At 42.9% G+C, this 13,608-nt stretch overlaps 1 protein-coding gene across 3 annotated transcripts in view; it reads left to right on the top strand.

Annotated features, from left to right (window-relative positions):
* Positions 1-735: 735 nt before the first annotated feature.
* DENND5A (DENN domain containing 5A) overlaps positions 736-13,608 on the top strand; it is a 98,421-nt gene continuing 85,548 nt past the window's right edge. For all 3 annotated transcript variants that reach the window (XM_066250920.1, XM_066250921.1, XM_066250919.1), the window contains exon 1: positions 736-1,166. In XM_066250920.1, the coding sequence (XP_066107017.1) occupies positions 1,052-1,166 (115 nt within the window). In that variant the 5' untranslated portion in view covers positions 736-1,051. The remainder of the gene's footprint in view (positions 1,167-13,608) is intronic.

Below are 13,608 nucleotides of genomic sequence, written 5' to 3'. Positions count from 1 at the left end.
GATGGGTCTGAGAAGTCTCAGAAGCAGTAGGGGAGCACCTAAATGGCAGGGGCCTCTGGAGGCTCAAGGAGAGAAAAGGTGACAGTATGTTGTGGGAATGAGGGGATCTGGCTGGGGTTGGGGTGAGGGATCTGGAAGCTAACCGGGAGTCCAGGATTCTAGTCCAGGCTTTGTCTCTTAGACTCTAACCTTGGAGGAAGTTCTTGCTTCTTTCTGGGCCTCAGTTTCCCTATTTGTAAAGCAAGAGTAAATACAGGGGCAGTTGATCTCCCTCCGCCAAGAGGGGGCATCTTCAGCTGTACCGGGGAAAGGGACGGGCATGGACGCCAGGCAGCGGACGCAGGGTGAAGGCGCTATCTAGGGTCTCGGCCCACAGCCTGGAGACGGGATTAAGTGGGCTTCCGAGCTGAGTCCTGCTACCCCATCCCTGTGACAGGGCCAGGGTTAAGGAGGAGGTCCCCAAAGTCCAGTAAGAGGCTGAGATGTGAGCGGACCATGGGCCTCGGTCTCGGCTGTGCGGTACGCTGCCACTCATCCCGCACATTCTCATCCTTCTCAAAGGACTTACATACAGACTCCAGAGAGTGGAAGTTGCGGGAGACAAGGTACGGCCGGCCGCGCTGCGGCCGCAGCCGTGGAAGTTGCAGCCCTCCGGACCCGGAGAGCATCACGTCATCCTTTCCGCCGGGCGCCGGCCCCCTCCCCAACGGCGCCTGCGCAGGCGCGGCGGGAGGGGCCGCGCTGAGGGCTCTCCGAGCTCTTGGCCGCTCTCTCCGCTTTCCTGCAGGCTCGCTGGGGCCGCGGCGCTCTGGGTTGGCGGTAGCAGCGGAGGCGCGGAGGGGAAGGCGTTCAGGATGCGGCGCGGGGCTGCCCGGTGGCCCCCTGCCCTGTCACGGCAGCCGCAGCGGCCGCGGGGACCGGGCCAGGGCCGGGGGCGGCGGCCCGAGCCTCGGTAGCGGCGGCGGCGGGAGGGGCGGCCTGAGGACGGGCGGGCGCCCGGGTGCGGGGGCTCTGCGCTCCGCACGTCCCGGCCCGGCTCGGCCCCGGCGCCATGAGCGGCGGCGGCGGCGGTGGCGGAGGGGGCTCGGCGCCCAGTCGCTTCGCCGACTACTTTGTCATCTGCGGACTGGACACCGAGACCGGGCTGGAGCCGGACGAGCTGTCGGGTGAGTGCGCGCCAAGCCCGGCGCCTTCTCCCCGCGGCCGCTACGGCCGGGGACCCGCGCCCCCCACTCCCCTGCCCCTGAGGAACCCTCCCCTCAGCCCTGCTTTGTCCCAGGAGCCGGACGAAGATCGGTAGGAAGGACCCAGGGCAGGCGCCCGGGGAGGGAGCGTCGGGCTGGAGGAGGGGGAAACGCGATGAGGGGCTCCGAACCTTGAGGGGTGCAGACGGCCCCTGCGCCCCCCTGCTCCGGCCACGTCGCCCCTGACTAGAAAGAGGGCAGGGTGTGTGTTCTCAGTTTGCTGAAGACTGGGTGACTTAGTATGAAATAAAGGGAAGCCTGTTCTCGAGCACTCGCTAGGGAGGGAAGAAGGCATCCCACGGCCCACTGAGAAAGTAAGTTCCACCCAGACTTTAAAAAAAGAAAAGAAAAAGCAAAACAAAAACTTGGTGAGTTTATCTGGCCTCTTCCCAAGAAGCCTGTGATAACAGTTCCTCAAAACCGTTCTAACCCAGCCTTGGGCCGGGTCCCCTGGGTTCATGGGATGTCATAAAGTATACTTGGGCCACACCAAGGAGAGTAAGAGCTCCTTTAGTTGTAGAAAGGGCTTGTACCCCGGAGTCATGCCTTTTTTTTTAAATTTAATGAAAAGTAACATGACCTTTATGAGACCAGCGTCATGTCATTTTTGAACAGAAGGGCAGCAACCTAGTTGGAGAACCTGGGTTGCATAGTGATGCTTCTGAAGTCATCTTTCAAAGGGGAAGTGGTGGGGAAGTGAAGATGGGGCCGGGATCAGATTTCGCATTAATTGCAGAAAGGTGTCACAGCTGTAAAATCCCCATGAATTCCACTGCACTTGTCTTTGGAGCCTTTGAATTATAACAATTTTGAAAAGTTTTTGTTGGGAGTGTCCAGTTTACAGGTTTCATGTTGTGTCATCCTGATTTGAGGAGGGATACTCTTTCTGGACTTCTGTCATGATGTATTCACTGTAAAGTTTCTCTCCTGGAAGTGATGGTCTTCTTGACTACTTTTACTTCGCTTCAGAGTAGATACACAAATCTTTTGTTTGTTTCTATCACCAGAAATATTCCAATGTTATGAAAAATTATTATTATTATTATTTTTTAAATTATTTAGGCTTTTAAAGACAAAAACAGACTTTTTTAAAAAATGATAAATTGATGACCTTTAAAAGTTCAGAACAATATATTGCTTTCTGAAATTAATAGCAGGTGGAGAAAAAAATCGTGAAGCAGAAACACTGTTAATAGGCCATTTTTGGGGGTAGCTTTGTTGTTTCAAGTTCACTTTTTTGTTTTCAGAACTCATAATACAGATTTTAATTTTTCATGTTTTGTATTTATTAAGTTTGTGACTTTGTGATGCAGTTGTTGGAATTCAGTTTATGGTATTGGAACTGGAAGGAACCTCAAAGAGGAAAATGAAACTTAGGAAGGACAGTCGGGCAAATGTCCTATTAGTTGACTGCCTGACTTTTGGTCGAGTGTTCCTCTTGTGACACTAAACTGCATCTCATTGCTTGGCGGGTGTTTAGAAAATACTAACATTGAGAAAGACTAAAAATGATATAGTTCTCCCTAGTAAACTACACCTCAAGGTTGTGGAATAAACCAGTGTTATTTTTATGGTGTGCTTTTGAGTGTCCAGTAAATAATATAGACATTTGAAAAAAATTATATAGACAATTTAATTTTAGAAAATAAAGAGAACAGTTTACAAATGATAAAGCATGGGAATGAAGCTGGGAAATTATTTGTTAGTGAGAGCATGGGTTTTGGGGTTAAACATTCCCCTTCTGCTATTGACTTTCTCTGTGACTGGGGCAAATTAGATAACTCATCAGCAAAAAGGGAATGTAAATAAAATGCATCTCATGTACATCCTTTTGGAAGGATAAAGAAAGGGGGGGGGTCAGTTATAAAATGTAAGGAGGAGTGTTTTTTTGTCTTTTAAAATGTGGTTGCAGTTGTTGAATGCCAAGACCATTTATTCAATAGGTGGCCTTTGTTAGAAGGCACTGATTGAAGGATTTCATTTCATTTCTGGTGGGTTGGTAGGGGAATCTGGACTAGCCCAAGGGAATCTTTGAATAAAACAAAACAATACGAATAGCTCAATGCAGGTCACCTTGAGGTGCTACAGGGTGCATTTTCTCTGCTCGTCCTGCCTTTTAGCTACCAAATCGGTGATGTAATAGTAAGTGAAATGACAGGAAATTGTGAATCGCATCCAGGTGCTCTAGGAAGGTACTAAGGAGTGAGTATACCTTTATGTTTTCCCCAAGCAATTAAGTTATAGGTATTAGGTAGCTTCTATATTTTTAAAAAGTGAATTCAGAAAAAAGCAAATCAGAGCTGCTTAGTGTTCCTTCTGATTTTGTGGAGAAGAATTAACATTCATTGTCTGGTTGCAAGCATACAGTTTGCTGTGTTGAATATAGATTCAGATCATTGAATTTTATAGGAGTCCTTCGTATCACCTCTTCTCCTTTCTTGAAGACTTAAGTATTTAGGTAAGCTATTGAAATGTAGTTATTTGTTATACAAGGAGATAAGGAAGGTGTGAAATTTATTTTGTTTTCTGGTTAGTTGAAGTGCTTTGGGTTGGAAGGAGAGGAAGGTAATCTATGAGTGAAACACAAGGCTAGCCAACTTTAGGAAATTGTATTTGCTTGTTAGCTTTTTGAGCTTGTCAGGTAGATAAAGCAAATCAGGAAGAATTGCTTGATTTAAGTTTTCCATTATTATTGGCCCATCCTACTATAATTAGGGATGCAGATGGTAGTAAAGTCCAGCCCCTCTTTCTGCCCTTTGATGGGTAGATTTTCTGGACATTTGCATTTCATCTTTTTCTTATGGTCATCACCAGGTGACTGCAGTAGAAGGCTAACCTTGAGGGTGGGATTAACGTTTACTTTCCCTTTGTCTGCCTGAATCTTAAGATTCCAGAATGCTTGTGACCTATTTTTTATCTTGAAATCTTTAAGTTCCTCTGAGCGGACCTGCACCCAGCATTGAGATGTAAGTATCTTAGGTTCATGCATCTGCTACTCTAGTTTTTCCAGTCTCTGAGTATAGAGACTTGCCAAGAATTGAAGAGAAGGATTTGGAGACATAAATAGATAGGAGACTAGCCAGTGCCCTGTATGTATCTACTTAGAACTCTGAGAATACACTGAAATAATCTCTTGATGTCACCTTTAGAAGAGAGGAAAAAATGCTCACTGTCCAGAAAAGCCCGAGGACCAGTCAGATCACACTCCTCCTTAACCGTATTGTTCAATGAAGTTAGATTGCCAGAATTGTGGAAAATCAAACCTTAAGTACTCTTAGAGATTATATATAGCCTTCTGATTTTACAGATGAGGAAACTGAGGCCCTGAGAAAGTTAAAGAATATTTGTCTCCCTTGACATTCTGCTACTTGAGTGATGCTTTCTTTGCATGCTTTGTAGTAATATGAAGACTAGAGGAGACAAGTAAAATATTTGTCTGGCAGGGGCAGGAACAGACATTATGGCAGTTTTTTCTAGCGTGGGTTTCTGTTTCATGTTAAAGAAAACTGTGTGTTTGTCATGAGGTGTATCTTTTTTATTCTTTAGCTTTTTCTTTTTTTTATTTAATTTATTTTTAATGGGGCGACATCAATAAATCAGGATACATATTTTCAAAGATAACAACTCCAGATTATCTTGTCGTTCACTTATGTTGCATACCCATCACCCAAAGTCAGATTGTCCTCTGTCACCTTCTATCTAGTTTTCTTTGTGCCCCTCCCCCTCCCCCTTTCCCTCTCCCTCTCCCCCCTACCCCCGTAACCACCACACTCTTATCAATGTCTCTTAGTTTCACTTTTATGTCCCACCTACGTATGGAATAATGCAGTTCCTGGTTTTTTCTGACTTACTTATTTCACTTTGTATAATGTTATCAAGATCCCACCATTTTGCTGTAAATGATCTTTAGCTTTTTCTTATGTAATTTCACACTAAACATTGATGTGCATAGTACAAAGAACTTCAGCACATTCATTTCCCAGATTTACTGATTGTTACCATTTTGCTCTATCTTTTTTTTAAGATTTAATTTTTGATTATACAGAGAGAGGAGAGGCAGGGAGCAAGAAGTATCAACTCACAATTGCTTCATATTAGTTATTCATTGCTTGCTTGTATGTGCCTTGACCCAGCAAGCCCAGGGTTTTGAACTTGTGACCTCAGCATTCCAGTCAGTGCTCTATCTGCTGCACCACAATAGGTTAGGCTGCTCTATCTGTTTTCATAAGTTGTGTATTCTTAGTCTCTAATATATACAATTTTATTGAGATATAATGCACACATATAATTCATTTATTTAAATTGTACAATTTGTGTTTTTTGGTGTATTCAGAGTTGTGCAATCAATTTTAGAATATATTCATCACTCTCTCTAAAATTCATACCCATCAGCAGTGACTGCTCATTTCCTTCCAGTTCCCTAACCTCCAGCCCATGGCAACCATTAATCTTTTTTTCATCTTTATAGATTTTCCTATTCTGAATATTTCATATAAATGGAATAATAATATATGATCTTTCTTTCATTTAGTATGTTTTCAAGGTTCATCCATGTTGTAACATGGATGTTATTTTTATGACTGAATTATATTTCGTTGTATGAATGTATCATATTTTGTCCATCTGTTGATGGACATTTGGGTTATTTATACTTTTTGATTATAATAAATGTAAGGTATTTTTCCCCTCTGAGAAGGAAGGAAGGGGCTGGAGCCACGAAGTGTGGAATAGTAAAAGGCTTTATTGAGTACAGAGCGCATCCTGCCTGGCGAGGTTCCCTGGCCCCAAGGAAAGATGGAGGCCAGGGAAGTTGCAAGTGGTGACCCGCGTGGGAGATATTTAAAGGGTCCCTAGGGTGGTCGAACTAATATGACATGGTGATATCTCACTGGCTGGCAGACGGTTGCTTTTTTCCAAAGGGTTCCTGGGAAGTTTCTTTTGGCGCGCTTGGTTGTGGGTGGCCCTAGCCAAAGTTCGCGGGCCTGGGTTCCCCACGGGACCATCCTCCATTATCCATTGACCTTACAACAAATAAAATTGCTGTAAATATTTGTGTACATGCTTTTGTGTGGACATAATGTTTTCATTTCTCTTGGAGTGGAATTGCTGGGTCATATGGCAACTCTACTTAATCTTTATTTTTTATTATTTTTTATTTTTCTATTGATTTGAGAGAGAGAAAGGGCGGTGGAGGGTGAAAGGCGGGAAGGAAAGAATAGAGAGAGAGAGAAGTATTAATTCGTTGTTCCACTTAGTTGTTTTATTAGTGTCTACTCTTTGATTGCTTCTTGTATGTGCCTTGACCGGGGGTCAAACCTGCAACCTCCGTATGTGGACTGGGCATTGAATCTGTGACCTCGGTGTGCTGGGATGATGCCTTTTTTTTTTTTTTTTTTTTTTTACAGAGAGAGGGATAGACAGGGACAGACAGACAGGAACGGAGAGATGAGAAGCATCAATCATTAGTTTTTCGTTCTGCATTGCGACACCTTAGTTGTTCATTGATTGCTTTCTCACATGTGCCTTGACCGTGGGCCTTCAGCAGACCGAGTAACCCCTTGCTTGAGTCAGTGACCCTGGGCCCAAGCTGGTGAGCTTTTTGCTCAAACCAGATGAGCACGCGCTTAAGCTGGCGACCTCGGGGTCTCAAACCTGGGTCCTCAGCATCCCAGTCCAACGCTCTATCCACTGCGCCACCGCCTGGTCAGGCTGGGATGATGCTTTTATCTGTTGAACCACCTGGGCAGGGCCTTTGCTTAATCTTTTGAGAAATTGCCAGACTGTTTTCCAAAATAGCTGCATAAGTTTACATATCCCGCTAGCAGCATATGAAGGTTCCACTTTCTCCACATCCTCACCAACAGTTTTTGAATATAGGCATTCTGGTGGGTATGAGGTAGTGTTTCATTGTGTGTTGTGTGTGTGTGTGTGTGTTTTCAAATTATAAGATAAAGTTTATGGTATTTAGAAAGTTATAGAAGTAGTAGAAATGAGCTGGCTTGGCTGTGTAAGCTCAGGAAACAAGCTACAGAGGTAGAAAAAGGGCCCCAGGAACAACTTGGGAGAGAGCAAGGTAAATGGTAAGGTGCCCAAGGGGGAGGAAGAAGGAGAAGAGGAAGGCACTGACATTCTCTTTAGAGGGAGAGTGCTTCACTGTGGTTTTGATTTGCATAACCTTGATGACTAAGGTTAACTTACTATTTAAAATAAAAATAAAAGAAAAAGCTCTTTCTTCCCAGAGATGAGTGGTTATTAAAAGTTTGATGAGCCAGTTTTGAACAGGGAGTCAATATGAGTTAAACTTAATTTTTATTGTCCTCTACCAGTCTGGTCAGTTTTGTGTAAATTTTGTCATGGTCATTTTGTGAAGGCATCTCTGCTCTGATGACCAGACTTTTTCGTAGGAAAAATAACACTCAACTCCTGATAGCTTACCTCAGGCATCAGTGGTACTTTCAGAGATGAAGGTTGCTGGGGGTGGGAGGAGGTGGGGAGAATTCTTAAGTTAGGTGGTGTGTATCCTTTTATAAAGTAGAGGAAATAAGAAGTCAAGAGAAGAGACCATTACAATTACAGAGCAGCCAAAGAAAGGTTAAAATTATGTGCTAAATTTAGTTGGAGAAATTATAAATTTTCTTCTTTTGGAGAGGAATGGGGGGAGAGAGAGAAAGAAAGGAAGGGAAGGAAGGAAAGAAGGAAACATCAATTTGTTGTTCTACTTATTTATGCATTCACTGGTTAATTCCTGTATGTGTCCTGACTGGTGATCGAACCTGTAACTTTGGCATGACAATTCTCTAACCAACTGAGCTACCAGGCCAGGTGAGACTGTATATTCTTAAACATAAGAGAACCTCACTTCACACTCCCTCAGGTAGGAAGAATCACATCGAAGGATCCCATTTTACTTTAATGACATTGGGGCCCTGCTCCTCTCTTCATAGGAGGAAGTCCTGAGTCAGTGTTTGGTGGTTAAACCAATTTCTTTTATTTATTTTTTATTTTTTTATTTTTTCTTTTTTCTTTTTTATGAAGCTGGAAACAGGGAGAGACAGTCAGACAGACTCCTGCATGTGCCCGACCGGGATCCACCCGGCACGCCCACCAGGGGCTACGCCCTGCCCACCAGGGGGCGATGCTCTGCCCATCCTGGGCGTCGCCATATTGCGACCAGAGCCACTCTAGCGCCTGAGGCAGAGGCCACAGAGCCATCCCCAGCGCCCGGGCCATCTTTGCTCCAATGGAGCCTTGGCTGCGGGAGGGGAAGAGAGAGACAGAGAGGAAAGCGCGGCGGAGGGGTGGAGAAGCAAATGGACGCTTCTCCTGTGTGCCCTGGCCGGGAATCGAACCCGGGTCCTCCGCACGCTAGGCCGACCAATTTCTTTTAGATTGCTTAGCCCTTTCTTCCTTCCTAGATTAAAAATAAAGTTTTCTTTGCCTAAGGCCTCCTTTGGCAACACCCATTTCCAGCGCTATATCCATTTATTTATTTATTTATCTCTATTTGTTTATTTTTAGGTGAGAGGAGGGAAGATAGTGAGGGCAGACTCCCACATGTGTCCTGATTGGGATCCATCTGGCAACCCCATCTTTTGCTGATACTTGAGTACAGAGCTAGTTTTAGAGCCTGAGGCAGACCTATTCAGATCAACCGAGCTATCCTCAGTTCCTGGGGCCACACTCAAACCAATTGAACCACTGGCTTTGGTAGAGGAAGAGGGAGAAGCAGGTGGTCACTTCTCCTGTGTACCCTGACTGGGAATTGAACCCATAATGTCCATATTCCAGGCTGACACCCTACTGGGCCACTGGCCAGACCCACTAGATCCTTTTATAAGCTTGCTTTTTGGCTAACTGGTGGAATGTGTACTTGAACTTGGCCTGGCTCCTCAGTTCTTGTTGGCCACGACTGGGTTTAAATTACTATCAAGTGGTTTTAGAGGTCTCTCAGGAACTTAGGTACACATGAGGTTACCTATACTTGATCTGTTTTAGGTTCCTATTGGATATAGCATAGGATCCAGTGAAAGAGAAGGCCTTGCCTTTTAGAAGCTGATCACTTCTTACGGAATTCAGAGCTTACACACATGCTGTCATTGCCAGATTTTTATTTTTACAAAGATTTTATTTATTGATCTGAGAAGAGAGAGAGAGAGAAAAGTGATGGGGGAGGAGCGGGAAGCATCAACTCATAGTTCTTTTATGTACTGTGACTGGGCAAGCCAGGATTTCTAACCTGTGACCTCAGCATTCTAGGTTGACGCTTTATCCACTGCACCGCCACAGGTGAGACTGTCATTGCCAGATTTTTAGATTTCATGTCTCAAAAGTTATTAAGTGGGGCAGATATTGATCGAACATCTGTGTTCCAGATGTTCTGTAATGGCTGATTTTAGTTTGGAGTGTAGAAAACCCTGAACTGAATTTGAGTGGAAAATGAGATTGTGTACCTACTCTAGAGCTGTTTAAAGTATGCTTCCAAAGGATCAGATATAACTCCAGTAAGTTAGATGGGAAGAGGTATGGTTTGTTTAAACCATCAAGTTTCTCAAATATTCTTTTATTTCTTTTTTTAAGCGAGAGAGACAGAGAGAGGGACAGACAGGAAGGGAGAGAGATGAGAAACATCAATTCTTCCTTGTGGCTCCTTAGTTGTTTATTGATTGATTTCTCATATGTGCCTTGACGGGGGCGGGGGTTACAGCCAAGCTAGTGACCCCTTGCTCAAGCCAGCAACCTTGGGCTTTAAGCAGTGACCTTTGGGCTCAAGCCAACCACTATGGGGCCGTGTCTGTGATCCCACACTCAAGCAAGCGACCCATGCTCGAGCTGGTGAGCCCATGCTCAAGCTGGATGAGCCCGTGCTCAAGCAAGTGACCTCAGGGTTTCAAACCTTGGTCCTCTGCTTTCCAGACCAATGCTCTGTCCACTCTACCACTGCCTGGTCAGGCTTAAATATTGTTCTTAAGGTATTTGTTTGGTTGTCATCTATGGCAGTGGTCCCCAACCCCTGGTCCGGGGGCCATTTGGTACTGGTCTGCAGAGAAAGAATAAATAACTTACATTATTTCCGTTTTATTTATGTTTAAGTCTGACGATGTTTTATTTTTAAAAAATGACCAGATTTCCTCTGTTACATCCGTCTCAGACTCACTCTTGACGCTTATCTCTGTTACTTGATAACGCTTGTTTCTGTTACTTGATACATTTATCCGTCCCACCCTAAAGGCCAGTCCGTGAAAATATTTTCTGACATTAAACCGATTCGTGGCCCAAAAACTGTTGGGGACCACTGATCTATGGGATCTGTCGTTGTGTCCTATTAAAGAGATCCAGGTTAGCAAATTGTTTTGTTCATTAGTGTGATGGGTAAGCTAGGTCAAATTTTTGCTAGACCATCTGTGGTATATTGTATGGGCTGAACTAACGAGGTTAGAGTAAGATGTTTTTTTGGAGTGCTGAGTCTTAAGCAGGGAGAAATATATGGAAACTCCTCTCATTAAGCTTCATTCCTCTGAATGAGGGATCCTCTGATTTCTAAACCATTTGCAGGTGGCAGAACTTAATATGTGTGGTCACAGAATCAAAAAATCTCAGCACTAGAAATCAGAGATAGTCCAGCCACCACTTTTTTTTAAAGACTTTATTCATTTTAGAAAGAGAGAGAGAGGAGGGGGGAGGAACAGGAAGCATCAATTCCTGTGAATACCTTGACCGGGCAAAGCCCAGGGTTTCGAACTGGTCACCTCAGTGTTCCAGGCTGCTGCTTTATCCACCACAGGTCAGGTCTTTCAGCCATCCACTTTTGACAGATGGTAATGATTAATAGTTATGAATGACTTTATAGTTTTGCATTGTACTTTTAAACAGTTTAAAATTTTTTCAGCCCTACTTGAAATACCATTTTTTTTGTCCAGTGTAATCCAGCAAGTTAGAAAGAACTGTTAGAATCCAGGTCTTCTATCTGCTGTCTCACCATTGATAGATTGTTTTTAAACTATCGATTTGGGAAAACCAAAGCAATGGATTAATTATTGAATAGTGGAACTGTGTTTTGGCCTCTTTAATTTAGTCCTCAGCCCACACTGCAGTAAAGGAGCTCTGTCAGGAGAGGAGTCAGGTCACTTGTTTCCTGAATTATAGTTAAGGCTGGGTGTTATTTTATATATATATTTTTCCTGTCTGCCCACACTTACCGTTCTGGAAATATTTTTCTTTGAACAAATAGTTATAAGGGCCTTGTTTCTATGAAGCTCCCTTGTATGACTGTTTCAGGATGTTATCTGCTTTTTGTCTGAGGTCTACTTTCTTTGAAAAAAAAAAAAGGTCTCTATCTGCTAACCTCAGAAATTCCTCAGTGTAGGTGCAGTTTGTATCTTTTGTGGTTGTAGTTTGGGGCCTGGCTGTGACTTCTGGTTTACCATATTCTTTATAATGAAAGGATATGGGAAGTAACAGACTCTTTTAGGATTTTTAAAGGCAGGAAGAGAGAGGAGGAAATGATTTAGAAATAATAATCACAAACCATGACTTACAGGCCTACCTCAGAGATACTGTGGGTTTGGTTTTAGACCACCACAATAAAGTAAGTCGTTTTCTGTTGGTGGTGGAGGGTTTTGCCTTCAGTTTGTAAAAGATGCAACATCTGTATAGTGCAATAAGTGAAGTGCAATAAAGTGAAGTATGCCTGTATAGGTGAATAAACCCAATTAATAACAACCATGCATTTTTGTTATAATACATTAGAATTACTTTCCAGGAATGTCAGAGGACTTGGTTCTTTTCTCTGTTGTGTTATCTCTGATGCCCTTTCTTTGTTTTTATAGTTTTAGAATAATGGCCTTCTAACAATGTGTTAGCCTAGTTATAAAACTTAGGTATTAAAGATAGTGCTTTACATAGTAGTTGCTTAATAAAGATTTATTGTATTAATTATTAAAAGATAGAGACTGCCTAATCAGATTTTCAAAGAATTGCATATTACCTTTTTTCCCCCCTAGATATAAGGCATAATACTTGTTAAAACTTAAGCCAAACCTTCACAACTTTTCTAAGTGCTGAATAAGAGAAGAATATAGGGCTTTGTAGAAGAGAAGAATGACAAAGATTGTTATTCTTTCTAAAAAATTTTTCATTGATTTGAGAGAGAGGAAGGGAGAAAAAGAGAGAGGGAAAGCATCAACTTGTTTCACTAAGTTGTTCCATTTAGTTGTATACTTATTGATTGCTTCTTGAATGTGCACTGACCAGGGGTTGAACCCATGACCTCTGCTTCTCTGGGTTGATGCTTTATCCACTGAGCAACCCCACCGGAGATAGTTTTTCCTTACTGAAAAAGTTGAAGACCAAAATCAGATTTAGAGATAAGATGGTAATGAGAGTCATTTTGTACTACACTTTTATTATTTTATAGTTTTTGATTTATAAAGGTAAATTTTCATATAGTTCAGATGAATCTGTACTTTTTTATTTTGTTTTTTAATGGATCTTGTTTTAGTTTATTAAACCACTTCTATTGACTCAGGATCATAATCTCTAGAGAAAAATAAAACAAATATTTAAAAGTACTTATTACCTGTCCGCCTGGCCTGTGGTGGCACAGTGGATAAAGTGTCAACCTGGAATGCTGAGATTGCTGGTTCAAAACCCTGGGCTTGCCCAGTCAAGGCACGAACAACTAAAGTGAAGCAACTATAAGAGAGGAAGAGAGAGAGAAAGAGAAAGAGAGAAGGGAGAGAGGAGCAGGAAGCATCAACTCCCATATGTGCCTTAACCAGGCAAGCCCAGGGTTTTGAACCGTAGATGTCGGCGTTCCAGGTCGACACTGTGCTACCACAGGTCAGGCTATATCTAAATTTTAATGAATTATTTCCCCCTTAAAGCAGAGATTCCCTACTGAGATAGTAAAAGAGATAGTGTAGCCTAAGGTTATATCTGTCCCCTGGATTTGAAACCCTACCTTCCTTTTACTATTTGTGTGACCTTGGGCAAGTTACGGCTGTGTTTTAGTTTCTTCATCTTTGAAGTGGAAATAGACCAATCTCATTGGGTTGTGGTAGGATTAAATAAATTAATACATTAAGTGGCTTGGAACAGTGTCTGGCACATGGTGAGTATCCATTAAATGTTTGTTATTTCTAACATTTTATTCTTTGCATCACTTAACTTTCTAGATAATTTTGACATTGATGAGAAGTGGAGATAAGGTAATAATAGTACTTCATACGTGATCACCTTTGGGCTTGTTGGCAACATATGGGAGAAGTACTATTATTCCCATTTTATAGTTGAGGAAACTGAGGCACGACACAGTTCAATAACTTGCCTAAAGGTATATAGCAATTATATGGAAAGATTGGGGTTC

This window comes from Saccopteryx bilineata, chromosome 1, assembly GCF_036850765.1.
Source record: "Saccopteryx bilineata isolate mSacBil1 chromosome 1, mSacBil1_pri_phased_curated, whole genome shotgun sequence".
NCBI classification, from domain to species: Eukaryota; Metazoa; Chordata; class Mammalia; order Chiroptera; family Emballonuridae; genus Saccopteryx; species Saccopteryx bilineata.
Note: the sequence above shows the minus strand (reverse complement) of the source record. Positions and strands in the feature narration are given on the sequence as shown.